This window comes from Somniosus microcephalus, chromosome 26 (assembly GCF_052327205.1).
Source record: "Somniosus microcephalus isolate GS21.2 chromosome 26, FLI_Smic_1.0, whole genome shotgun sequence".
Taxonomy (NCBI): domain Eukaryota; kingdom Metazoa; phylum Chordata; class Chondrichthyes; order Squaliformes; family Somniosidae; genus Somniosus; species Somniosus microcephalus.
Genome location: NC_141012.1, coordinates 8,060,446 through 8,086,950, shown reverse-complemented (window position 1 = coordinate 8,086,950; position 26,505 = coordinate 8,060,446). Strand labels below are relative to the sequence as shown.

The following is a 26,505-nucleotide window of genomic DNA, read 5'->3' as shown; positions in this document are numbered from 1 at the left end:
ATGTTAAACGTGGCACCAGACTCACCACTTTTTCTTCTAATTCAACTTCAGGATATGGACATCATTGGCAAGGTTGGCACTTATTGCCAATCCCTAGTTATCGAGAAGGTAAGTGACACAACGGAGTATCTTGCTAGGCTGCTTCAGAGGGTGGTTAAGAGTCAACCTCGTTAGTGTGGGTCTGGAGTCACATATAGGCCAGACCGAGTAAGGACGGCAGATATCCTTCCCTAAAGGACATTAGTGAACCAGATGGGTTTTTTACAACAATCCGATAGATTCATGGTCACCGTTACTGAGACCAGCTTATTTCCAGTATTTTTTTTACACTGGATTTGAATTCGCATTCTCGGGATTATTAGTCCAGGGTTGTGGATTACTAGGCCAGTAACATAATCACTACACAACCATACCCTCGCAGTACAAAGAGATTTTATTTAACGTTCATCGGCACCTTAGCTCCAACGAGACTGAAAAATCACCAGCTCAAGGGAGCCGCGTTCAATATTTCTTTTGCACTTTCTCCTTCTCTTCTCCTGAAGGCGTTGGCATCTTTCTGGGTAGAGTTCTGTGGCCATTGACCCCCTTGGCTCCCTCAGTCAAGAAGCCATTCTTAGCACAGGTGGTCAGCAGGCCATGGACAATGGGATGGGTGGGGGTGGGTTATCGCAGCCAAGAACCATCCTGCCCGCGACCAGTTGGGCATGTAATTGGCAAATTAATTTCAATGTAGACAAGCATGAGATGGTGCATTTTGATCGGAGGAATAAGGAGGCCACACATTCCTTGGGAAATAAGAGCCTAAATGCTATGGGGTGACCCAATAGAGCTTTTTAAAAATTATGAAGGGGTTTGATAGGGTAGACGTAGAGAAGATATTTCCGCTTGTGGGGGAATCCAACACTAGGGGCCATAAATATAAGGTAGTCACTAATAAATCCAATCAGGTGAAACTTAGATAAAGTAGGGTGGGAGGAGACTCGTGTGGAGCATGAACACCAGTATTGACTAGTTGGGCCGAATGGCCTGTTTCTGTGCGGTACATTCTCTGTAATGTCCACATACCAGGGGGAGTCACTGCATCAGGAATGAGAATGTTGGCTGACATGCCTACTTTGGCAGTAATTACAGTGCCTTCTGTCACTGCTCACTCAGCTCAGACACTCCTCTTTATAAACTCCTCCCTCCTACAGAGGTAGGACCCGGCTCCGCATTCATGCCCATACCTGACAGGCATCCACCTTCCCGGCCTTGTATCCTGCGCACAACATGCGTTCCGTGATCTGCCCGCCGTAATACTGCCTCCGATTGCACACATCCCGTTCGATCACCGATACGTTGGCCTGTTGTAGCACGGGCGACACTTGACCTTGTACAAAAAAATAACAAAAAACTTCAGAACAGGAGATCTCACCCGATATACAATATCCAGGCTGACACTCCCAGTGCAGTGCTGAGGGAGCGCCGCCCTGTCGGAGGGGCAGTGCTGAGGGAGCGCCGCCCTGTCGGAGGGGCAGTGCTGAGGGAGCGCCGCCCTGTCGGAGGGGCAGTGCTGAGGGAGCGCCGCCCTGTCGGAGGGGCAGTGCTGAGGGAGCGCCGCCCTGTCGGAGGGGCAGTGCTGAGGGAGTGCCGCCCTGTCGGAGGGGCAGTGCTGAGGGAAGCGCTGCATTGTTGGTGGAGCAGTACTGTAGGAGTGGTGCACTGTTCGAGGGGCAGTACTGAGTGAGTGCTGCATTGTCGGAGCGGCAGTATTGGGGAAGCGCTGCACTTTTGGAGGTGCAGTCTTTCCAATGAGATGTTAAACAGAGGCCCTGCCTGCCCCCTCAGGTGGACATAAAAGATCCCATGGCACTATTTTGAAGAGCAGGGGAGTTCTTCCCATTGTCCTGGCCAATATTTATCCCTCAACCAACATCACTAAAAACATATAGGCAACAGTGACCATAATATAATACGCTTCAAGATGATAATTGCAAAGGACAGAAGTACGATGAAAACCAAGTTAATAGATTGGAGAAAAGCTGATTGCGAGGGGCTGAGAATAGAACTTAGGAAAAAAAAGGGCAACAATATTGACAAACAACAATGTAGAACAGCAATGGGAAATATTTAAAACGGTGCTCAACAGAGTGCCCGAAAAATACATTCTGCTAAAAGGAAAGAACAAACTAAACAACAATGGATGAATAAAGCCATAAGGGAACAATTGAGGGTAAGGAAAGAGGCATACATTAAGTACATAGACAGCAGGGGAGTGCATGATAAGAGAGAATACAAAAAGATTAGGAGAGATGTCAAAAAAACCAATTAGGGAGGCAAAGAGGAACTCTGAAATTGAATTATCAAGGAACATAAAACAAAATAGAAAAATATTTCATAGGCACAGCAATAAAAAAAGGTTGGGGTGGGAATAGGGCCATTAAAGGATAGTCAGGACAATACCACAGGTAACGATAGAGAGATGGCAGAAATATTAAATCATTATTTTGCTTCAGTATTGTCCAGGGAGAAAGAACAGGTGGACATGACATTGGATGATGAGCTTAGTAACGAGATAAGTGCTTTTAAAATTAAAAAAGGGGATATATTAAATAAACTAATCAAACTCAAAGGAGGATAAAACCCCGGTCCGGATAGATTGCATTTTAAACAAATTTAGGGAAGAGATAGCAGAAGCATTACTACACTTATTAATAATTCGTTAGAAAAAAGGTACAGTGCCAGAGGACTGGTGGGTAGGTAACGTAATACCAATATTTAAGAAGGGGGATCGAGCATGTCCAGGGAATTATAGACCAGTCAGCTTAACATCAGTGGTAGGAAAAATAATGGAATCCCTACTAAAGGAGAAAATAGAAAAATATCTAGAAACCAAAAATATAATAATGAATAGTCAGCATGGATTTCAAAAGGGAAAGTTTTGCTTGGCCAACCTTATTCAACTTTTTGAAGAAGTAACAGAGAGGGTAGACAATGGTAATGCACTAGATGTAATCTGGATTTTCAAAAATCCTTCGATAAGGTATCCCATAATAGACTGATGAACAAGGTCAGAGAATGTGGAGTCAGGGGACAAGTAGCAGAATGGATTGCTGGCTGGCTTCAGGACAGAAAACAGAGAGTAGGAGTAAAGGGTAGCTATTCACAGTGGCAGCAGGTGGGTAGTGGTGTTCCACAAGGATCAGTGCTGGGATCACTGCTGTTCACAATTTACATCAACGATTTAGACTGAGGAATCAAAAACACAATTTCTAAATTTGTGGATGACACCAAATTGGGGGGAATAGTCAATACTGAGGAGAACTGCAACAAGTTACAGGAGGACATTAATAAACTTGCAGAATGGGCATATAATTGGCAAATGAAGTTCAACACAGATAAATGGGAGTTATTACATTTTGGTAGGAAGAATAGGGAGGTCACTTATCACTTGGAGGGTGCGAGTCTAGGTGGGGTAGAGGAACAAAGGGATCTCAGAGTACAAATACACAGATCACTAAATGTTGCGACACAGGTTAGCAAGGCCATAAAAAAAACAAGCACTAGGGTTTATTTCTAGAGGGATAGAATTGAAAAGTAGGAAAGTTATGCTAAACCTGTATTGAACCTTGGTTAGACCGCACTTGGAGTACTGCGTACAGTTCTGGTCGCCATATTATAAAAAGGATATAGAGGCACTGGAGAGGGTGCAGAGAAGATTTACAAGGATGATACCAGAAATGCGAGAGTATACATATCAGGAAAGGATGAACAGGCTGGGTCACTTTTCTCTTGAAAAAAGGCTGAGGGGTGACCTAATAGAGGTCTTTAAAATTATGAAACATTTTGATAGAGTGGATACAGAGTGTTTCCACTTGTGGGGAAGAGCAAAACTAGAGGCCATCAATATAAGACAGTCACCAAGAAATCCAATAGGGAATTCAGAAGAAACATCTTTACCCAGAGAGTGGTGAGAATGTGGAACTTGCTACCACAGGGAGTGGTCGAAGCGAATAGTATAGATGCATTTAAGGGGAGGCTGGACAAGCATATGAGGGAGAAGGGAAAAGAGGGTTATGCTGAGAGTTAGAGCAGAAAAGAGGTACGTGTGGAGCATAAACGACAGCATGGACTGAATGGCCTGTTTCTGTGCCGTATATCCTATGTAAAGAAAGACAGACTTGCATTTATATAGCGCCTTTCACGAACTCCGGATGTCTCAAAGCGCTTTACAACCAATGAAGTACTTCTTGAAGTGTAGTCACTGTTGTAATGTAGGAAACGCGGCAGCCAACTTGCGCACAGCAAGCTCCCACAAACAGCAATGTGATAATGACCAGATAATTTGATTTTTGTTATGTTGATTGAGGGATAAATATTGGCCCCAGGACACTGGGGAGCACTCCCCTGCTCTTCTTCAAATAAATAGTGCCATGGGATCTTCTACATCCACTGGAGAGCAGCTGGGGCCGCGGTTTAATGTCTCATCCGAAAGACGGCACCTCTGACAGTGCAGCACTCCACTGGAGTGTCAGCTTAGATTTTTGTGCTCAAGTTCCTGGAGTGGGACTTGAACCCACAACTGGCTGACTCACTGTGGCGAGAGTGCTACCCACTGAGCCACAGCTGAGAGATGATCTTGTCATTATCACATTGCTGTTTGTGGGAGCTTGCTGTGCGCAAATTGGCTGCCGCGTTTCTTTCATTACAACAGTGACTGCACTCGATTGGTTATAAAGCACTTTGGTACGTCCCGAGGTCATGGCAGGCGCTCTAGAAATGCAAGTCTTTCTTCCCATCCGAGCCGCCTGATCTGGTCTGGCTCTGACCTCCGATACACGGCCCACGGGAAATGAATTACTTATGGGGCACAAATCTAAAGAAACAAAGCCAGCAATCGCAGGAGGTCACGCGATGAAACCTCCCAGAATACGCCCAACCAGAGATGGTGACCTGAGGTTTGGAAAGGTCGGTTCTCAATGGTTACCTCACTTGGCAGATCAATCCTAAATCGCAACGTCAAGATCTGTTAGTGCGACCGACTGAAGATAGCTGGGAATTTGCTGTTTACTGGAGTTTAAACTGCCCCTCCCCAAGACTAAATACTGCCCACAGGGACAGGAGGCTGGGCGCCCCTGGAGCAGAGAGTGGAGAACCCCTCTTGTTCGGCCATGTTTGAATGGGTGACCTCACAGTCGATAGTAACTGTTATAAATCTCATCATCAAGAAACTACTTATGAAATAACACTGGACGGCCAACTGGTGGCGCCGTCTAAGGAGTATAAATACTCGGGCGAGGGCCCCAGCTTTCCAGGGACATTTTGTAAGACAAGGAGCTAGTGAAGTACAACTAGACTTCCATGTTCTGAAACAAGTTGATTAAAGCCTTGCTTTATACTCAAACCAAGTGTGTAGTGAGTTTTATTACGTCAGTAACCAAGGTGATAATTACCGTATTCCTTAGTGTAGCCCCAGCCAGTAACCCATGCCAAGATATTCTTTTGAATCGGTGATTTGTAGTTGGGTAAACAAATTGGACGGATGTAATCTAGGGAAAGAAACAGGGAAAATTATTCAGAAGAGAACAATTAAGTTCATAGTGGTTATGTTACTGGGCTAGTGATCCAGAGGCCTGGGCTAATGATCTGGAGACGGGAGTTCAAATCCCACCACGGCAGCTGGGGGATGTAAATGTAGTTAATTAAATAAGTCTGGAACTGCCGGATTGTCGCAAAAACCCAGCTGGTTCACTAATGTCCTTTAGGGACGGAAATCTGCCGTCCTTACCTGGTCTGAACTACATGTGACTCCAGACCCACAGCAATGTGGTTGACTCTTAACTACCCTCTGAAATGGCCCAGCGAGACACTCAGTTGTACCAAACTGCTAGGAAAGACAATAAGCATGGACTGCAGCGGTTCAAGACGGCGGCTCACCACCACCTTCTCAGGGGCAATTAGGGATGGGCAATAAATGCTGGCCTTGCCAGCGACGCCCATATCCCATGAATGAATTTTTTTTTAAACTGATAGTGAACCCAGGAATGCCATCTCATCTCAGACAGAGCCAGTGTGATCCAGGACACATCAGCTCAGATGGAGACTGCAAAGTAATATTGTTTAATATCTAAAGGGGCCAAGTTCAGAGTATTAGCCTGTTGGGGGAAATGGGGAAACTCTCTTTTACCCAGTCCCCTTCCATACATAGGGCGAGACTGTTTCAGTTACAGGTGTCCAGTTCCCATATGGCTCAATGGATAACGCCCCCACCCAGTACCAGGTAGGTTCTGGGTTCCTTCTCCAGCCTGTGCTAACCTCAGCCAGGGCGAGTGGTAGCAGCCCTACAATTGGATGCAGCACCTCTGATTTAGGGCAACATTAACCAGGGAGCTCAATAGTGATCACCGCCACATGTCTCGTACAGGATAGTGTGCGAGGAAGTGTATGCGTGCAACCCTGTGCATGCACATTGAGTGAGGACCGGATCAAGCTCAGCTGCGATAGACCCCGCAGTTGAACTTCTTGCCGCCACTGCCTAGAATAGCAAAGAATGGCCTCGGAATCAGTGTCTGTGGAACCGCACCCCAGTGAGAGTCAGTGTCTGTGGAACCGCACCCCAGTGAGAGTCAGTGTCTGTGGAACCGCACCCCGGTGAGAGTCAGTGTCTGTGGAACCGCACCCCAGTGAGAGTCAGTGTCTGTGGAACCGCACCCCAGTGAGAGTCAGTGTCTGTGGAACCGCACCCCGGTGAGAGTCAGTGTCTGTGGAACCGCACCCCGGTGAGAGTCAGTGTCTGTGGAACCGCACCCCAGTGAGAGTCAGTGTCTGTGGAACCGCACCCCAGTGAGAGTCAGTGTCTGTGGAACCGCACCCCAGTGAGAGTCAGTGTCTGTGGAACCGCACCCCAGTGAGGGTCAGTGTCTGTGGAATCGCACCCCAGTGAGAGTCAGTGTCTGTGGAACCGCACCCCAGTGAGAGTCAGTGTCTGTGGAACCGCACCCCAGTGAGAGTCAGTGTCTGTGGAACCGCACCCCAGTGAGAGTCAGTGTCTGTGGAACCGCACCCCAGTGAGAGTCAGTGTCTGTGGAACCGCACCCCAGTGAGAGTCAGTGTCTGTGGAACCGCACCCCAGTGAGAGTCAGTGTCTGTGGAACCGCACCCCAGTGAGAGTCAGTGTCTGTGGAACCGCACCCCAGTGAGAGTCACTGTCTGTGGAACCGCACCCTAGTGAGAGTCAGTCTGTGGAACCGCACCCCAGTGAGAGTCAGTGCCCGTGGAACCGCACCCCAGTAAGAGTCAGTGCCCGTGGAACCGCACCCCAGTGAGAGTCAGTGTCCGTGGAACCGCACCCCAGTGAGAGTCAGTGTCCGTGGAACCGCACCCCAGTGAGAGTCAGTGTCTGTGGAACCGCACCCCAGTGAGAGTCAGTGTCTGTGGAACCGCACCCCAGTGAGAGTCAGTGTCTGTGGAACCGCACCCCAGTGAGAGTCAGTGTCTGTGGAACCGCACCCCAGTGAGAGTCAGTGTCTGTGGAACCGCACCCCAGTGAGAGTCAGTGTCTGTGGAACCGCACCCCAGTGAGAGTCAGTGCCCGTGGAACTGTACCCCAGTGAGAGACAGTATCTGTGGAACCGCACCCCAGTGAGAGACAGCGCCCATGGAACTGTACCCCAGTGAGAGACAGCGCCTGTGGAACTGTACCCCAGTGAGAGTCAGTGCCTGTGGAACTGTACCCCAGTGAGAGTCAGTGTCTGTGGAACTGTACCCCAGTGAGAGTCAGTGTCTGTGGAACTGTACCACAGCGAGAGTCAGTGTCTGTGGAACTGTACCCCAGTGAGAGTCAGTGCCCGTGGAACTGTACCCCAGTGAGAGTCAGTGTCTGTGGAACTGCACCCCAGTGAGAGTCAGTGTCTGTACCCCAGGCAGGGATTGAACGGAAACCTCAGCAACAGTCAATGCCTAAAGGAGAGCATGGGAGAAAACGGCTGAAAAATCGGTTCCTAATGGCAAAAGTTTCCCCTTAGAAAGGGAGATTAAAGGTCAAACACAATTCATTAATTAATGGTGCCCAGTGTTGCACTCGGGCAGTGCCTTACCTGTGTAGGGTAAAGGTGACCTCAATTTTATGAGCGCAATGTCATAGTCACTGGTATGCGAGTTGTAGTTTCCATTTGTGACAATTTTCACGACCGAATAACTGCTGCCCCCGGAGTAGAGATGGTCTCTCCCAGCGAACACCTTCCAGTCCTCAATCTGATGATATTCCCTGGAATAAATACAACTCCCATTAGCAAAACATTCCCAAAACCAATCAGTTTAATCGGTGCTTTTGACATTGGGACAGTGGCACATTGATGGGACAGTGTAGAGGGAGCTTTACTCTGTATCTAACCTGTGCTGTACCTGCCCTGGGAGTGTTTGATGGGGGCAGTGTAGAGGGAGCTTTACTCTGTATCTAACCCCGTGCTGTACCTGCCCTGGGTGTGTTTGATGGGGACAGTGTAGAGGGAGCTTTACTCTGTATCTAACCCCATGCTGTACCAGCCCTGGGAGTGTTTGATGGGACAATGTAGAGGGAGCTTTACTCTGTATCTAACCCGTGCTGTACCTGCCCTGGGTCTGTTTGATGGGGACAGTGTAGAGGGAGCTTTACTCTGTATCTAACCCCGTGCTGTACCAGCCCTGGGTGTGTTTGATGGGGACAGTGTAGAGGGAGCTTTACTCTGTATCTAACCCGTGCTGTACCTGCCCTGGGTCTGTTTGATGGGGACAGTGTAGAGGGAGCTTTACTCTGTATCTAACCCGTGCTGTACCTGCCCTGGGTCTGTTTGATGGGGACAGTGTAGAGGGAGCTTTACTCTGTATCTAACCCCGTGCTGTACCAGCCCTGGGAGTGTTTGATGGGGCAGTGTAGAGGGAGCTTTACTCTGTATCTAACCCGTGCTGTACCTGCCCTGGGTGTGTTTGATGGGGACAGTGTAGAGGGAGCTTTACTCTGTATCTAACCCCATGCTGTACCAGCCCTGGGAGTGTTTGATGGGACAATGTAGAGGGAGCTTTACTCTGTATCTAACCCGTGCTGTACCTGCCCTGGGTGTGTTTGATGGGGACAGTGTAGAGGGAGCTTTACTCTGTATCTAACCCGTGCTGTACCTGCCCTGGGAGTGTTTGATGGGACAGTGTAGAGGGAGCCATGGGGGCCTGGGCGGTGTGGGAAGGGGTGCGCAGTTACTTGTGCACTTACTCTGGGAAGCAGTGTGCAGCAGTCACGATCCATTGGGAGTTTATTATGCTACCCCCACACAGGTGCTGCTTCCTGTACTGGAGGCTGACTTGCCAGGGCCATTCATCGATACTGGCGTCCGTGCCTCCTACAATCCGTTCAGTGGCACTTCGCTCACACCCTGAAACACAGCACAAACCAATGTTATATTTTCCCCTGTTACAACTGAACGCAAGCCTTCAGGATAACCTAAAAATCCAAACTAATTATTGGAACATCAGAATCTGTAGGAGCAGGAAGGACCTCTTTGACCCAGGTGTCCCTTCCTTCTTTATTGATTGGTATTAATGAGAAAAATCAGCAAGACATCCAATTGTCTTTTGACTCCAGTTCACTGGCTTTCACCAATAACTGATTCCTCAACGTGATTTATCCGATTTTAAAAAGGCAACATCACCTCAACTGGACCAGCCACATAAATGCTGTAGCTACAAGAACAGGTCAGAGGCTGGGTATTCTGTGGCAAGTGATTCACCTCCTGACTCCACAGAGTCTCTCCACCATCTACAAGGTAGAAGTCAGGAGTGTGATGGAATACTTTCCACTTGCCTGGATGAGTGCAGCTGTAACAACACTCGTAGTCTGACACCATCCAGGACAAAGCAGCCCACCTCATTGGCTCTCCCTCCACCACCAGTGCACCGTGGCTGCAGTGTGTACCATCTACAAGATGCACTGCAGCAACTCGCCAAGGCTTCTTCGACAGCACCTCCCAAACAATCAACCTCCACTACCTAGAAGGACAAGGGCAGCAGGCACATGGGAACACCACCACCTCCAAGTTCCCCTCCAAGTCACACACCATCCTGATTTAGAAGTATATCGGCCGATCATTCATCGTCGCTGGGTCAAAATCCTGGAACTCCCTCCCTAACAGCACTGTGAGAGCACCTTTACCACACGGACTGCAGCGGTTCAAGAAGGTGGCTCACCACCACCTTCGAGGGCAATGAGGGATGGGCAATAAATGCTGGCCAGCGATGCCCACGTTCAGAGAATGAATATACAAAAACTAAACGAGAATGGTTGGTAAACACTCAGGAAGAGGTGAACACACAAAACTCTATAAAATAAATACTCGTCAGAAAACAGGTGGGGAGCAAGACAATAGGGACCCTCAAAAAAGGTGGTAGAGAGAAAACGGGGAATTACAGACCGGTAAGCCTGACATCGGTAGCGGGGAAAATGCTAGAGTCCATTATAAAAGATGTAATAGCAGAGCACTTGGAAAGCAGTGACAGGATCGGATAAAGTCAACATGGATTTACAAAAGGTAAATCGTGCTTGACTAATCTACTGGAATTTTTTGAGGATGTAACTGGTAAAATAGATAAGGGAGAACCAGTGGATGTGGTGTATTTGGACTTTCAGAAGGCTTTCGATAAGGTCCCGCATAAGAGATTAGCGTGCAAAATTAAGGCACATGGGATTGGGGGCAAGGTATTGACTTGGATAGAGAACTGGTTGGCAGATAGAAAGCAAAGAGTTGGAATAAACGGGTTGTTTTCCGAGTGGCAGGCAGTGACTAGTGGGGTACCGCAAGGATCGGTCCTAGGACCCCAGCTGTTCACAACATATATTAATGATCTGGACGAGGGAATTGGATGTAGTATCTCCAAATTTGCAGACGACACAAAGCTGGGTGGGAGGGTATGCTGTGAGGAGGATGTCGTGAAACTCTGGTACGATTTGGACAGGTTGGGTGATTGGGCAGAAACATGGCAAATGCACTATAATGTGGTTAAATGTGAGGTTATCCACTTTGGTGGCAAAAACAGGAAGGCAGATTATTTGAATGGCAATAGATTGGGAGAAGGGGAAGTGCAAAGAGACCTGGGTGTTCTTGTGCACCAGTCGCTGAAGGTAAGCATGCAGGTGCAGCAGGCGGTTAAGGCGGCAAATGGTATGTTGGCCTTCGTAGCAAGAGGGTTCGAGTACAGGAACAAAGATGTCTTACTGCAGTTGTACAGGGCCTTGGTGAGACCGCATCTTGAGTATTGTGTGCAGTTTTGGTCGCCTTATCTGAGGAAGGATGTTCTTGCCATGGAAGGAGTGCAGCGAAGATTCACCAGGCTGATACCTGGGATGGCAGGAATGACGTATGAGGAGAGATTGTGTCAATTGGGCTTATACTCACTGGAGTTTAGAAGGTTGAGAGGGGATCTCATCGAAACCTATAAAATTCTGTCAGGCCTGGACAGACTAGATGCAGGAAGGATGTTCCCGATGGCCGGGGAGTCCAGAACCAGGGGTCATAGTCTAAAGGATAAGGGGTAAGCCATTTAGGACAGAAATGAGGAGGAATTTCTTCACCCAGAGAGTGGTGAACCTGTGGAATTCTCTGCCACAGAGGGCGGTGGAGGCCAGTTCATTAAATATATTCAAGAAGGAGTTGGATATATTTCTTAAGGCTAAAGGGATCAAGGGATATGGGGAGAAGGCAGGGACAGGGTACTGAATTTGGATGATCAGCCATGATCTCATTGAATGGCGGAGCAGGCTCGAGGGGCCGAATGGCCGACTCCTGCTTCTATGTTTCTATGTTTCTATGTTTCATGAAGCCACAGCAAGGCCAGTGACCGCAAACAATGGCTAGACAAGAACTCGATCTCCACGCTACCCCAAGAACCAACCAGCAATATGAACCATCCAAGACACCCAATGTCTGGGTCTGTTGTAGACTGATTGATAAAGATTGATTGCTATGATCAGTCAACAACTCCATTATGGTTGTTTCGTGCGACGACCAGGATGGTAGAAGACGAACTAGACGGAACTTGGTCTTTTTACTAACTAGCAATTCCTATCTTCCTCTGCACCTTCCCACAAGAAAACTCTTCAGTGATTTCACAAAATACACGGAGACTCTGGACAATTCAATTTCTTTTAAAAGGAACAGTTTACCAAACAATTGACACCCCTTTAAATGAAATATCAACTCACGTGCACAGATAAGAGACACAATCTTCCCAGAGAAGCAAGACCTGAACAGTAAACAGAAGGAAACATTGGTTCAGAGGCTGGTTTACTTTTCAGTTAAGATGCAACTTTATTTTAACATCTATTTTTGTCTCCCAGTGTTGGGACATTGACTGGGTGCCAGGGAGAGATAATAAAATGCTGCAATTATACAGACAGTTAATTCAGGAAGCGTTGTGCTTTGCTCCTGACTTTCAGTCACAAGCTATTTAATATCTGGAGCAGTTTTCGGACAGGTATCATGTGACCTTACACCAGCAACAGCAAAAAGTCTGGTTTTTTTAAAAATTCATTCACGGGATGTGTGTATTGCTGGCTAGGCCAGTACTGTTGCCCATCCCCAATTGCCCTCGAGTGGCTTGCTAGACCATTTCAGAGGGCAGTTAAGAATCAACATTGATGTGGGTCTGGAGTCACATATAGGCCAGACTGGGTAAGGACGGCAGATTTCCTTCCTTAAAAAGGACATTAGTGAACCAGATGGGTTTCTAATGACAATCCAGTAGTTTCATGGTCACCATTACTGATACTAGCTTTTTATTCCAGATTTATTGAATGAACTGAATTACATTCCCCAGCTGCCGTGGTGGGATTTGAACTCCTGGATGGTTATTCCAGGCCTCTGTAGTAGTCCAGTAACATAATCACTATACTACCGTACCCCTGTAACAGGCCACGATTTGTGTTTAAAATCATGAAGAGTTTAGATAGAGTAAAGAGAGAGAAACTGAAGGGTCGGTAACCGGAGGGCACAGATTGAAGGCGATTGGCAAAAGAACCAGAGGCGAGATGAGGAAAAACATTTTTATGCAACAAGTGGTGAGGATTTGGAACGCACTGCCTGATAGGGCGGTGGAGACAGATTCAATAGTCGCCTTCAAAAGGGAATTGGATAAATACTTGAAGGAGAAAAAAAATTGCAGGGATTTGGGGAAAGAGTGGGGAGTGGGACTAACTGGATTGCTCTTCGAAAGAGCCGGTTCAGACTCGATGGGCCGAATGGCCTCCTTCTGTGCTGTACTATTCTATGATTCTTTGATTGCTGGGATGAAATTGTCCCACTCTCTCTCTTCCTATATATCTCGGCAGTATGAAAAAAAAGTGATTTGCGTGGGACTGAGGCCCCGGTAAAACCAAGGGGTAGACTTAGGCTTTCACAAAGCTGGCGGAGCGGATTGCCCGCTCGATATAAAACCCGCCCGATTTTCATTCCATTGGTTTCAAAGAATGGAGAGTTGGGCGGGTTCTATAAAGGGCAGCCAATCCGCTCCATCAGATTAAGGAGCAAATCTACCTCACATGCCCACCGCGGAACTCCTCAAAGTGCCTCAACCCATCAGAACACCTCTGCAAGGCCCTGCCCGGATCTGAACGGCAGATGGATTGCTCCCAGAGTTAGAGGGACCCGGAGGTGCAGTCGGCAGTGACAGCGTCTCAAGCACATCCACGAGGGGCCCCATTCCCAAATCCAGATTTGTTCATCTCTGGAATATGTTCAGACAAAATCTGTTCGGAAATTGGAATCTAAATTCAGGATCCTAACCACCACCCAACCCACCACCAAAAAACCCATCCACTCCCACATCCCGTGGCAAACTGGAAATCCCGTGACCAAAGATAAGCGAGCGCGTGAACACCTGTGCTATGCATCAGCCCATTAAACAATATTGGGTTACAGGCACCAGAATCTACTCACCCTTCTGTTAAAACACTTTGGATGGAAGCAGAGTTGGTGATTTTGTTGGTGTTGATTATCTTGTGCACGGGCCAGAGATTCATTTCCATGGGAGTACTTACAGGGTTCCTGCAGAGCAATAACACTGGTCAAAACAAAACCCTTCCAAACGCGGCCAATACATCATGGTCGCCACAGGACTGTTGGCAGACACGGCCCGCCGCATTTGTCCAATCCGAGATCCAACGCGATGTGCTTTAGCGGGGTGACCGTTGCTGGGATTCTAAAGCTACGAGTTCCGCAACAGTGCAACGTTCTGTTCAAGGCTGGTCTTTGCAGGGAGACGTTTGAGATTAGGGCCGAGCTCATTTCCGTCTTCCTGATGCCCAGTTTCTGCAGCTTCTCCTCCTGTCTCAATTGTCTAATCCCAGCTCTCAGTTTTAGATGCCCTTTGCCGCTCCCTCTCCAATGCCTGGTGTCACTTTCTCATAATACGGTGCCCAGAATCGTACCCAGTACCCCAGGAGGAGCCGCACCAGCGCTCTGTACAAACTCCAACACCCACTTTGATTTGTGCTCAATCTCTCTAGTTATACAACCCAAGATCAGATTTGTTCCCTTTACTGCTGCCATACACTGCCAATGGCTTCATTGATCTATCCACCAGTCTCCCCAGACCCCTCTCCTGTGTTGTGTTCTGTACAGCAACACCATTTACATCATGACTCTGTGTCTGTCTACATTAAACATCCAATAGGGAATTCAGAAGAAACTTCTTTACCCAGAGAGTGGTGAGAATGTGGAACTCGCTACCACAGGGAGCGGTTGAAGCGAATAGTATAGATGCATTTAAGGGGAGGCTGGACAAGCATATGAGGGAGAAGGGAATAGAGGGTTATGCTGATAGATTTAGATGAGGAAAGACAGGAGGAGGCTCGAGTGGAGCATAAACGCCAGCATGGACTGGTTGGGCCGAATGGCCTGTTTCTGTGCCGTATATTCTGCCACTCATCAATCCAGCTCCCCATCATACCCAGGCCTTTCTGTATTTGATCAGCTTGATCCCAGTTTGCAGCATCACCCAGCTTTGTTTCATTTGCAAACAAGAGGTATGTAAACAGCTCATTTTTAAACAGGAAATCCTTCGGCTGGGACTCGGTCTGCCTGTTCATGATCCCATGGCAGTGTTGAAAGAGCAGGGAGCTCTCCGTGTCCTGGGCAATATTTATGCCTTCAGCCACTAAAAAAATCATTAACTGGTCATCCATGTCTCGGGTGTGGCGTGATCTTGTTATGCACAAAATGTCCACTGCATTTGCCTGCATAACAGTCACTGCTCTTCAAAGTAATTCATTCTTTATGAGGTGCTTTGATATGCTCGGCAACAAGGCACTGAAAAAATGCAAAGCTTCCTTTAGCTTAGCTACAGCAACAGCTAGGTCAGAAGCTGGAATCAATCAGTGAAGGGTCTCCCTTCAGATACATTTAGAGCAAAGAGAACAAGAAAGAGAATGAGGAAAAAAAGAGAGAGAGAGAGAGCGCGCACACAAGAGAGAGCGTGAGAGAGCGAGTGAGCGCACGAGAGCGAGCGAGAGACTTGCATTTATATAGCATCTTTCACGACCTCAGGTGTCCCAAATGCTTTACAGCCAATTAAATGTAGTCACTGCTGTAATGTTTGCGCACAGCAAGGTCCCACAAATAACAACAAGATAAATTACCAGGTAATGGCCTAGAAATTCGGTGGGGCGCCAAGCTCGCCTGGGCGCCGGAATTACCGCTCCGGATGGAGCCGCTTGCGCCAGCCGGAAATTCAGTTTCAGCGCCCCAAATGGAAGCGGGGCGCTGCTCGAGGCACCCCGCTTCCCTCTTGGGGCGCTGCAACTGAATATCGCAGCACACCATGCCGCAGCGCCACATGCTGCGGCACGGGACGCTGTGGTACTGCAGGCCTTCCTCCCCTTCTTAAAGGGGAGGGGCTTGCACCAGTGCGATCGGAGATCGCGAATGCCGGCAAAAGAGCCCGGCACCGAGAAGAAGTGCCGGGCTCTTGGGACACAGCCGGCACTGCCCGGGGGGCCTCAGGAGGCCGGGGACGGCGGCGCGAGGAGGTGCTGGCAGGCGGCCAGCGAAAAAAATGGCCGCCCCGCACCTCCCCTTTAATTAGCACCACTACCGTCGCAGGCAGGCCCCCCTGAACCAGTCGCAAATTGCGACCGGCGTTACAGCGGGGGGCGTGACCAAATATCGCGATCGGGGCGGTAGCGGGGCGCTGCGCACACCGATGACGTCATCGGTGGTGGCGCAGCGCTACAGGCTAATGCCGCCATTAGCGCCCTGCTAAATTTCGCAGGAGGCATGGCCAGTGGCGCTAAACCCACTAAGTGCCCTCTTTGGGCGCTAACTGGTGGCGCAGCCCACCAAATTTCTAGGCCAATCTGTGATGTGCCTCAATAATCCCGAGACTCGATGTTAGCGGAACAAAACAAGGCTTTTATTAACTTAGAAGATAACACGCAGTGGAGAGAGGTATCTTCCATCTGGAGCTCTGCAGTACTGGATATGAGGCCAGACTGAGCTGGCTTACATAGAGGCCAGGTATGGGCGGAGCCCTACACACAACACATTCCATACATTCCAATATACAATACAATGGTGAGGAGAAACCTGAAACCAACCACAGTCACAGGCAATACAATGGTGAGGGGAAACCTGAAACCAACCACAGTCACAGGCAGTGATGAATGGAATATTTCATCACAATCTGTTTTAGTGATGTTGATTGAGGAATAAATATTGGCCAGGACGCCGGGGATAACTCCCCTGCTCGTCTTTGAAATAGTGCCTTGGGATCTTTTACATCCACCTGAGAGGGCAGACGGGGCCTCAGTTTAATGTCTCATCCGAAAGACGTTAGGAGGAAAGCAGATTTGAAAGCTCTTCAGTACCTGGAGTAGCCCAGCTGGTTGCATGTTGCCTGTGCAAGGGTAGGTCGCCAGTTGTCATGACACACGCTTTTCCACTCCTGGGTTGCTGAATCTTTCACTTGTAAAATGGAGTTGAGTCCGTATACCCGCACTGAAAGAGAACACAACAGCTTGCCGCTATCATTCATCCGACAGGGCAGTCTCGAATCAAAAAAAACATACACCAGATGATTCTGTGCTTACCGGGGAATTGCCCTCGGAAGGTGTTGTTTAGCACACACTCATGCTCATCTTCCCCTTCCGAACAGTCAATGATTCCATTGCATTGCGAGTTGAGAGGAATGAACTTAAACGAGCTTGGACACCAGTAATAGTGCGCGTCGATGGCGACCTTCACTGCAAAGGGAGAGGATGACGCTGGTTAGACATCAGTAAAGCTGCAGGGGCTCCTGGCTGCCCCAGTGTTGCTGGTGAGACAGCTCACGGTCCATGGGCAACACCTCCAGCATTGCGGACTGGGGCGACGTTTCAGCTCAATGAAAATAACCATCCAATAATATTCTTAAGCAACGATTCCCCGTCGTGATCCGGCACGCAGAGCGCCAGCGGGACATTCGACCATGGGAGACTGGGCAGAGGAGTCCCAGCCCGGGAAGTATCCCAGCTTCAAACCCGTTATGCACCAACTTAGATGATCTCTGACAAGGAGACCACAGAAATCAACTCAATGTCTCCGGACTTGGAAGAACGGGACAGAATTTAGCCGGGATTGCTTCTCCCAATCGCTGTCCAGTGAGTCGTGCTGGGTGAAGCGAGCAGACGGGCAGCGGTAAAGCACAGGTTGTTTAACCCGGGAGAAATCTCTGCTGGTCTCGAGATCCCACTGGTGTGACCCTTTTTTGTTTAGTTTTTTGCTTGTGCCAGACAAAGGGCTGCTGCAAACAATTCCTAAACCTCTCGGGCTAAAACCATCATCTCTTCACACCTTCGTAAATGACAACCGCCCACCCACCCCATACAAGGAGGTTCTGATGACTCCTGTCTCCGTTTACAAAACAGAAAACCCCACCATCTCAGAGTCATAATGACACAGAAGGAGGCCATTCAGCCCATCGAGCCCGTGCCGGCTCTCTGTAGAGCGATCCAGTCAGTCCCATTCCCCCGCTCTATCCCCGTAGCCCTGCAAGTTTATTTCCCTCAAGTGCCTATCCAGTCTCCCCTTGAAAACAGTGAGGGGTCGATTTTCCCGAAGCTGGGCGGGCTCAACAAGGTCAATCAAGGGAAAATCGCTTGGATTGGCCGGACGTCGAAGTAGGCGGGTCAGAAACCCGAAAGGGGAAGTCCCACCTTCTTCCCGACAGGTTCAACAAAATCGACCCCTGACAGTCTGAGTTCTAGCATGAGGTCCTTCTGCACAGACTCAGTTAGAACTTTCAGCAGCACCCAAAGCTGAAGGCTGTCACTTTTCACAGATCGCAGCCGTTCAGCTTTCATTTCCAGCTGAGTGCTGCACTCCCGACGGCTACAGGAAGAAAGGCTGTTAAGGTAAGTACAGGTAAGTAAAAGTTCTTTACACACTTTAGACACACCAAACACACTTACCTTTGCACTCATGCACCCATCACTCACCTGAACACCGACATCGCGACCCCTCCAAGTCCTTCAACCCGACGGCCCAGTTTGGAGCCGTCGGGAATCCCACATGACACCCCTCAAAATAGGGATTAGACTAAAAACTGCCTGTTAACTACCTGTTAACAGGCAGTTAATTGGCACTAATCCCTTCCCGCCTGAGGTCGGCGGGTCCCAGTGCGGGGCGGGTACCCGCTGCCTCAAACTTGCGTGGGGCGGGGTTTTGGGCGGGATGGTGTCGGGACCCCCGAATTCAGGGTTTCCCCCCCCTACACGCCTGAAACCCCGCCTGACGGCTCCAGGAAAATCAACCCGAGTGTCTCCGTCTCCACCACTTCCATCGGCAGCGAGTTCCAGGTCCTCACCACTTGCTGCATAAAAAAGTTTTTCCTCACATCCCCCCTGTATCTCTTGCCCAAAACCTTAAATCTGTGTCCCGGAGTCCTTGTACCATCAACTAGTGGGAACAGCCTTTCCCGTCTAGCCTATCCAAACCCGTCATAATCTTGTACACCTCAATCAAATTATCCCGCAACCTCCTTTGCTCTAATGAAAACAAATCCAGCTTCTCCAACCTGTCCTTGTAGCTAAGATCCCCCATCCCCAGAACCATTCTGGTAAATCTCCTCTGCACCCTCTCGAGGGCCTTCGCATCCTTCCTAAAGTGTGGTGACCATAACTGGATGCAATACTCCAGTTGTGGCCCAACCAGCGCTTTATAAAGGTTCAGTATAACTTCTCTACTTTTGTACTCAATACCTCTATTTATGAAGCCCAAGATCCCATACGCTTTGCTAACCACTATGGCCTAGAAATTCGGTGGGCTGTGCCACCAGTTAGCACCTAAAGAGGGCACTCAGTGGCTTTAGCGCCACTGGCCACGCCTCCCGCGATATTTAGCGGGGCGCTAATGGCGGCGTTAGCCTGTAGCGCTGCGCTGCCACTGATGATGTCATTGGTGTGCGCAGCGCCCCGCTACCGCCCCGATTGCGATATTTGGTCGCGCCCGCCTCTAACGCCGATCGCAAATTGCGCCCCATTCACGGGGCCTACCTGTGGTGGTAGTGGCGCAAATTAAGGTGGAGGTGCGGGGCGGCCATTTTTTTTGGTGGCCGCCTGCCAACACCTCCGTCCCCGGTCTCCTGATCCCCCCCGCCCCGGGCAGTGCCGGCACTTCTCCTCGGTGCCGGGCTCTTTTGCCAGCAGTCACGATCGGTCATCGCGCTGGTGTAGGCCCCTCCCCTTTAAGAAGGGGAGGAAGGCCTGCAGTACCGCAGCACGCCGTGCCGCAGCGTGTGGCGCTGCGGCACGTAGCGCCGCGATATTCAGTTTCAGCGCCCTAAGAGGGACGCGGGGCACCTCGAGCAGCGCCCCGCGTCCCTCTTGGGGCGCTCAAACTGAATTTCCGGCGGGTGCAACGGCTCCGATCGCAGCGGTAATTCCGGTGCCCAGGTGAGCTTGGCGCCGAATTTCTAGGCCAATATGTCCTGCCACCTTCAGGGACCTATACACATTAACTCCCTGCACACTCTTTAAAACTGTGCCATTAAGTGTATATTGCCTCTCCCCATTCCTTTTGCCAAAAATGCATCACCTCACACTTCTCTGTATTAAATTCCATCTGCCACTTGTCTGCCCATTCTGCTAGCCTTTCTATGTCCTGTTGCAGTCGACTGGTATCATCTTCACTGTTTGCCACACCCCCAAGTTTGTGTCATTGGCAAATTTAGAAATTCTATTCTATATTCCAATATCCAAGTCATTTATATATATTTTTAAAAAGCAGTGGCCCCAGCACTGACCCTTGGGGAACACCACTGTCTACCATCCTCCAGTCTGAAAAACAGCCATTTACCACAACTCGCTGTTTTCTGTCCTTTAGCTAATTCCTTACCCAAGCTGCCACTGAGCAACCTATTCCATGAGCCTCAATTTTGTTAACCAGCCTTCTGTGGTACTTTGTCAAACGCCTTCCTAAAATCCATGTAGACAACATCCATTGCATTCCCTTCATCAATCCTCCGTTACTTCATCTGTACTAATATCAAGGCTCAAATCAGTTTCCTTTGGAGTATAGAAGATTAAGGGGTGACCTAGTTGAGGTGTTTAAAATGATTAAAGGATTTGATCAGGTAGCTAGTGAGAAACTATTTCCTCTGGTGTGGGAGTCCAGAACAAGGGGGCATAACCTTAAATTTAGAGCCAGGCCGCTCAGGGGTGATGTCAGAAAGCATCTCTTCGCACAAAGGGTAGTGGAAATCTGGAACTCTCCCCCACAAAAAAAGTTGAGGCTGGGGGGTCAATTGAAAATTTCAAAACTGAGATTGATAGATTATTGTTAGGCAAGGGCATTAAGGGTTACGGAACCAAGGCGGGAAGATGGAGTTAAGATACAGATCAGCCGCGATCTAATTGAATGATGGAACAGGTTCGAGGGGCTGAATGGCCTCCTCCTGTTCCTATGTTCCAGTGACAGGGGCCACTCCACTCTTGGGGTGGGGGCGGGGCAGGGATGTGGAAGTTTTTTAAAAATCCGCCAGAAGCATCAATCCTGATCATTATCCTGCGATCCCTACTGGAAAATCCCTACCGTGTTGGTGGCTGCTGGACGGGGATTAGATCAGGCTCAATTGTGATGCCCCACATGGCAGATTATCCTGTGGATGTTTGCTGGCCCACACTTGCCCGTGAACAATGGACAAGCAGGTGCCGGGCCACGGGCCAGCATTTCAAAGAGCGGACGGGAGAAAATGAAGTGCACAGGAAGGAGCCACATTTTATATAATAACTTTTTTTTTAATATACAGAACAAGAAAGTCAATTTACCAAAATAAATGCCGACTCCAAGAATTGCTGCAACAATGAGGACCATCAGCACGGTTATGATGGTCTTCTGTTTCTTCATTTTGCCTGTGGTCGGAATACTGGTAGAGATTTCTGGAGAACAGAAAACATTATTTATTTGTGTGCCTGTGTGTGATTCAGTTTTGACCCTCGCCATTGAATGGTCCCAAAACCCACAGGCTCTAGAGGGGGAAGGGACTGGGATTGGAGCCTCGAGCTGGTAGCTGGACTCCATTACTTGGGTAGCATCTCAACACTTTAGGAATGCACTCGACATCCTGATGTGTTTGTGGAAACAAGGCCGTAGAGGATTGGTAAGAAAAAGTGCTAAGGCTTTAAAGGGGCAAATCCACATAATATTCTACCCCTTCCCAGGGAGAGGGGAGTTGGGGGGAAGGGGGGGGTGGTGGGTGGAGGCAAGTAACAAATTCACTGAGGTTCCTCCAAGAATGGGAGAGTGAGTGGCCCTTGTTTCCAGGAAGGAAGATCAGATTTTAAAAAACTTGCATTTCTACAGCACCTTTCACAACCTCATGACATCCCAAAGCACTTTACAGCCAATGAAATCCTTTTGGAATGTTGTCACTGTTGTAATGTAGGAAATGCGGCAGCCAATTTGCACACAGCAAGCTCCCACAAAACAGCAATGAGATAATCGGTTTGTGATATCACTTGAGTGATAACTATTGGCCCAGGACACCGGGGAGAAGGCCCCTGCTCTTCGAAATAGTGCCGTGGGATCTTTTACATCCACCTGAGGGGGCAGACGGGCCCTCAGTTTAACGTCTCATCCGAAAGACGGCACCGCGACAGTGCAGCACTCCCTCAGTACTGCCCCTCCGACAGTGCAGCACTCCCTCAGTACTGCCCCTCCGACAGTGCGGCACTCCCTCAGTACCGCCCCTCCGACAGTGCGGCGCTCCCTCAGTACTGCCCCTCCGACAGTGCGGCGCTCCCTCAGTACTGCTCCTTTGACAGTGCGGCGCTCCCTCAGTACTGCTCCTCCGACAGTGCGGCGCTCCCTCAGTACTGCCCCTCTGACAGTGCGGCGCTCCCTCAGCACTGCTCCTCCGACAGTGCGGCACTCCCTCAGCACTGCCCCTCCGACAGTGCGGCGCTCCCTCAGCACTGCCCCTCCGACAGTGCGGCGCTCCCTCAGCACTGCCCCTCCGACAGTGCGGCACTCCCTCAGCACTGCCCCTCCGACAGTGCGGCACTCCCTCAGCACTGCCCCTCCAACAGTGCGGCACTCCCTCAGCACTGCCCCTCCGACAGTGCGGCGCTCCCTCAGCACTGCCCCTCCGACAGTGCGGCGCTCCCTCAGTACTGCCCCTCCGACAGTGCGGCGCTCCCTCGGTACTGCCCCTCCGACAGTGCGACGCTCCCTCAGTGCTGCACTGGGAGTGTCAGCATGGATTTTATGCTCAAGTCTCTGAAGTGGGAACTTGAACACATAACATTCTGACTCAGACGAGAGTGCTGCCCACTGAGCCATGGCCAACAGTAGTTTATAGATCTTGGCATGCACGCTTGTAAATGACTCATTACTGACTCAGGCAAGTCGCTTGTTCATAGAACAATCTAAATATAGAAAATGAAAAACACTTTTCAGAATGTCAGACTTCAGGGCTGAACTGAAATCTTACAGGTGGAATGACACGTATCAAAGTCACACGTTCCTGGGATAGTGTGAGCAGCTCTTTAATTGCAGAGATAAGCAGACATGCTCTCTTGCTGTTTGTTAAAGGAATGATTTTACCATTAGTGTCTCTACTCATTTACTTTTTCCGAATGTTCTCCCCTGCTAAAAGCTGGTGACATGCAGACTCCAGTCCCACAGATACCGTCTAGTACGGCGATTTGTTTTTAAAATTGCTGTACTGCTCAAATTACAATACAGATTCATAAATCATTAAAAGTAGCGACACCAGTTAATAAGACCATTAAAAAAAGCACTGGGGTTTGTAGTGATCAATAGCATGTCATTCTATAGTGGACACTAGGTGGAGCTGTGTAGAGCTGTATATAGCTGTATGTATAAGACTACACTACCCAGCTGTATGATATTAAGACTACATTACCCATGAGGCACTAGGCTACCCACAAGGCAACAGTCAAGATGGAAGCCTCTACAGATACTGTACCTAGAGAACGTGTACTGAATAAATGACTAACTAGAAGCTAGCTGTGTTCATAATAAGAATGTCTATTTATTAATGAACATAACATGGTATCAGGGTGGTGAAGATCTGCTGAAAATTGTGAAAAGCAACATGGAGAATTTGAAGCCACCAGAGCGTTTGAATCTCACAGAAAAAATCGACTACAATTGGCAGACTTTTAAACAACAATTCGAACTCTACATTGCAGCCATCGGATTCGGTACGAAGCCAGATGCAAGGAAGATAGCGCTGCTGCTTACGGTTGCAGGCCCACAGGTGATAGAGGTATTTAATACATTTGTATTTAATCTAGAGGAGAACAGAGAAAAAATTGAAGATGTGCTAAAAAAATTTGATGCACATTGCTCTCCCAAAAAGAATGAGACGTATGAAAGATACATCTTCCGTTCTCGGACACAGCAACAAAATGAGACTTCTGATAGCTTTATAACTGATCTGAAACTGAAAGCACAGACATGTAATTTCTCTGGGCTCAAAGCATCTGTGATGAAATATTCCATTCATCACTGCCTGTGACTGTGGTTGGTTTCACTTCCCTTACCTCTGTTCCATTTCCTCACCATTGTATTGTACTATGTGTAGGGCTCCGCTCATACCTGGCCCATTGTATTGTACTATGTGTAGGGCTCCGCCCATACCTGGCCCATTGTATTGTACTATGTGTAGGGCTCCGCCCATACCTGGCCCCTATGTAAGCTGGCCCAGCCTGCAGCACATCCAGTACGGCAGAGCTCTGGTTGGAAGATACCTCTCTCCTGTGTGTTACCTTCTAAGTCAATAAAAGCCTTGTTTTGTTTCGCTAACATCGAGTCTTGGATTTATTGAGGCACATCAATTTTATTGACTTAATTTTCAACACAATGGATCAACTCTTGAAACCCGAACGTTTGGATTTGGACCAGCATGCTTCGGATGCATCGGCACGCTTCGGACACTGGTTTATGTGTATGGAATTCTTCCTGGACAATTCCGCAGCCGTCAAAGGTGCTACGGACGCTGCGAGTATGAAACTCGGAATTCTGCGGAATTGGGTAAGCCACCGGGTTTACCCCCTCATCCAAGACGCCGACACGTACCCGGCTGCCTGCGACATCTTAAAGGCGCATTACCAGCAGCCTACGAATGAGGTGTATGCTAGGCATCTGCTCGCTACTCGCGCACAGCGACCTGGGGAATCGGTGGAGGAGTTCCTAGGCACCCTGAAAACGCTTGGCAAAGACTGCAAGTGCCAAGATGTAAAAGCCGCAGTGTACACTGACGAGCTTGTTCACGATGCCTTTATCACAGGCCTCAGCTCCACTTACATCCGGCAGAGACTGCTGGAAAAAACGGGATTGGACCTGAAACAGGCTGCGGACACAGCGCGATCCCTGGATGTGGCCCAGAGAAACTCGGACGCCTACTCTTCAGCCCGCGCCGTCCACGCCGCCACGTGCGCACCAAGGGTGCCGCCATCTTGGAAGGCATCTTCCCCGCCCGGCAGCCCGACACCGTCGGGGCCCCGCTCTCCCCCCAGAAGCCCTACGACAGCCGCAACGCGTCGGGGACCCAACTGCTACTTCTGCGGGCAGCCGAAGCACACCAGAAACCTGTGCCCGGCGAAAGGCACCACCTGCTTTAAGTGCGGTAAGAAGGGGCACTTCGGGAAGGTGTGCAGAGGGAACCCCGCCGGAAAACCCGCCACCGCCGCGTGTGCGCCGTGGGAGCGGCCATCTTGGAAGCCATCTTGCCCGACCTCGTGGGGTCCCCCATCTTATGAGCAGACAGCGTGGACGCCATCTTGTCTCGATCAGGGCCCTACAGTGGCATCGGTCACAGTAGACCAGACCAGGCTGCACCCGCTATCCAAATCAATGGTGGACATCGAGGTAAACGGGTGCGGGGTTAAATGTTTAATTGACAGTGGAAGCACGGAGAGTTTTATCCACCCTGAACTGGCACAACAACTCTCCCTAAAGGTGGTCCCTACTCGGGGTACCATCTCTATGGCTGATAAAACCCAGACATCGACCATTATGGGTTACTGCACGGTACAATTGTCCGTTAACGGAACTGTATACGATAATTTTAAAGTATTAATCATGAAGAATCTATGTGCGAGCGTGATCTTGGGCCTGGATTTCCAGTGCAACCACCAAAGCATCACGCTCAAGTACGGTGGGTCCCAGCCGCCCCTCACAGTGTGCGGTCTGGCTACCCTGAAGGTAAAGCCGCCTTCGCTATTCGCGAACCTTACCCCTAACTGCCGGCCAATAGCGACCAAAAGCAGGAGGTACAGCTGGGAGGACAGGCGGTTTATCGCGACCGAGGTAGACAGGCTCCTGAAAGAGCGCATTATTGAACGCAGCAACAGCCCGTGGCGCGCCCAAGTGGTAGTGGTAAGGGGTAGCGAGAAGAAACGGATGGTGATCGACTATAGCCAAACGATCAACAGGTACACCCAACTAGACGCCTACCCGCTACCCCGCATATCAGAAATGGTGAACCAAATCGCCCAATACCGGGTGTTCTCCACCATCGACCTCAAGTCAGCGTACCACCAGCTCCCTATCAGACCAGAGGACCGCCCGTACACCGCCTTCGAGGCGAACGGACGCCTCTACCAATTCCTCAGAGTCCCCTTTGGGGTGACGAATGGGGTCTCGGTCTTCCAGAGGGAGATGGACCGCACTTGCAGGCAACCTTCCCCTACCTTGACAACGTCACCATCTGCGGTCACAACCAGCAGGATCACGACTCGAACCTCGAAAGGTTCCTGAAAACCGCACAAAAACTCAACCTCACCTACAACAAGGACAAGAGCGTTTTCAACACCACGCGCCTCTGCATACTAGGCAGCGTGGTGGAGAATGGGGAAATCGGACCAGACCCCGACCGATTGCGCCCCCTACGGGAGCTGCCCCTGCCCAACACTCCCAAAGCCCTGAAAAGGTGCCTGGGGTTATTTTCTTATTATTCCCAATGGGTCCCCAACTACTCCGACAAAGCCCGCCCCCTCTTGAA

The 26,505-nt window shown here is 49.5% G+C and overlaps 1 protein-coding gene across 3 annotated transcripts in view; it reads right to left on the bottom strand.

Annotated features, from left to right (window-relative positions):
* Positions 1–26,505, bottom strand: part of LOC147100257 (transmembrane protease serine 4-like) — a 63,604-nt gene that overhangs the window by 6,427 nt on the left and 30,672 nt on the right. For 2 of the 3 annotated variants that reach the window (XM_085967766.1, XM_085967767.1), the window contains exons 3-11: positions 21,302–21,412; positions 17,087–17,239; positions 16,865–16,994; positions 13,938–14,045; positions 12,206–12,246; positions 9,224–9,383; positions 8,076–8,245; positions 5,433–5,528; positions 1,227–1,369 (exon numbers count right to left, since the gene is read on the bottom strand). In XM_085967766.1, the coding sequence (XP_085823892.1) occupies positions 1,227–1,369; positions 5,433–5,528; positions 8,076–8,245; positions 9,224–9,383; positions 12,206–12,246; positions 13,938–14,045; positions 16,865–16,994; positions 17,087–17,239; positions 21,302–21,412 (1,112 nt within the window). Of the gene's footprint in view, positions 1–1,226; positions 1,370–5,432; positions 5,529–8,075; positions 8,246–9,223; positions 9,384–12,205; positions 12,247–13,937; positions 14,046–16,864; positions 16,995–17,086; positions 17,240–21,301; positions 22,329–26,505 lie in introns of those variants that run through there. The other variant, XM_085967765.1, reaches the window with a different exon arrangement.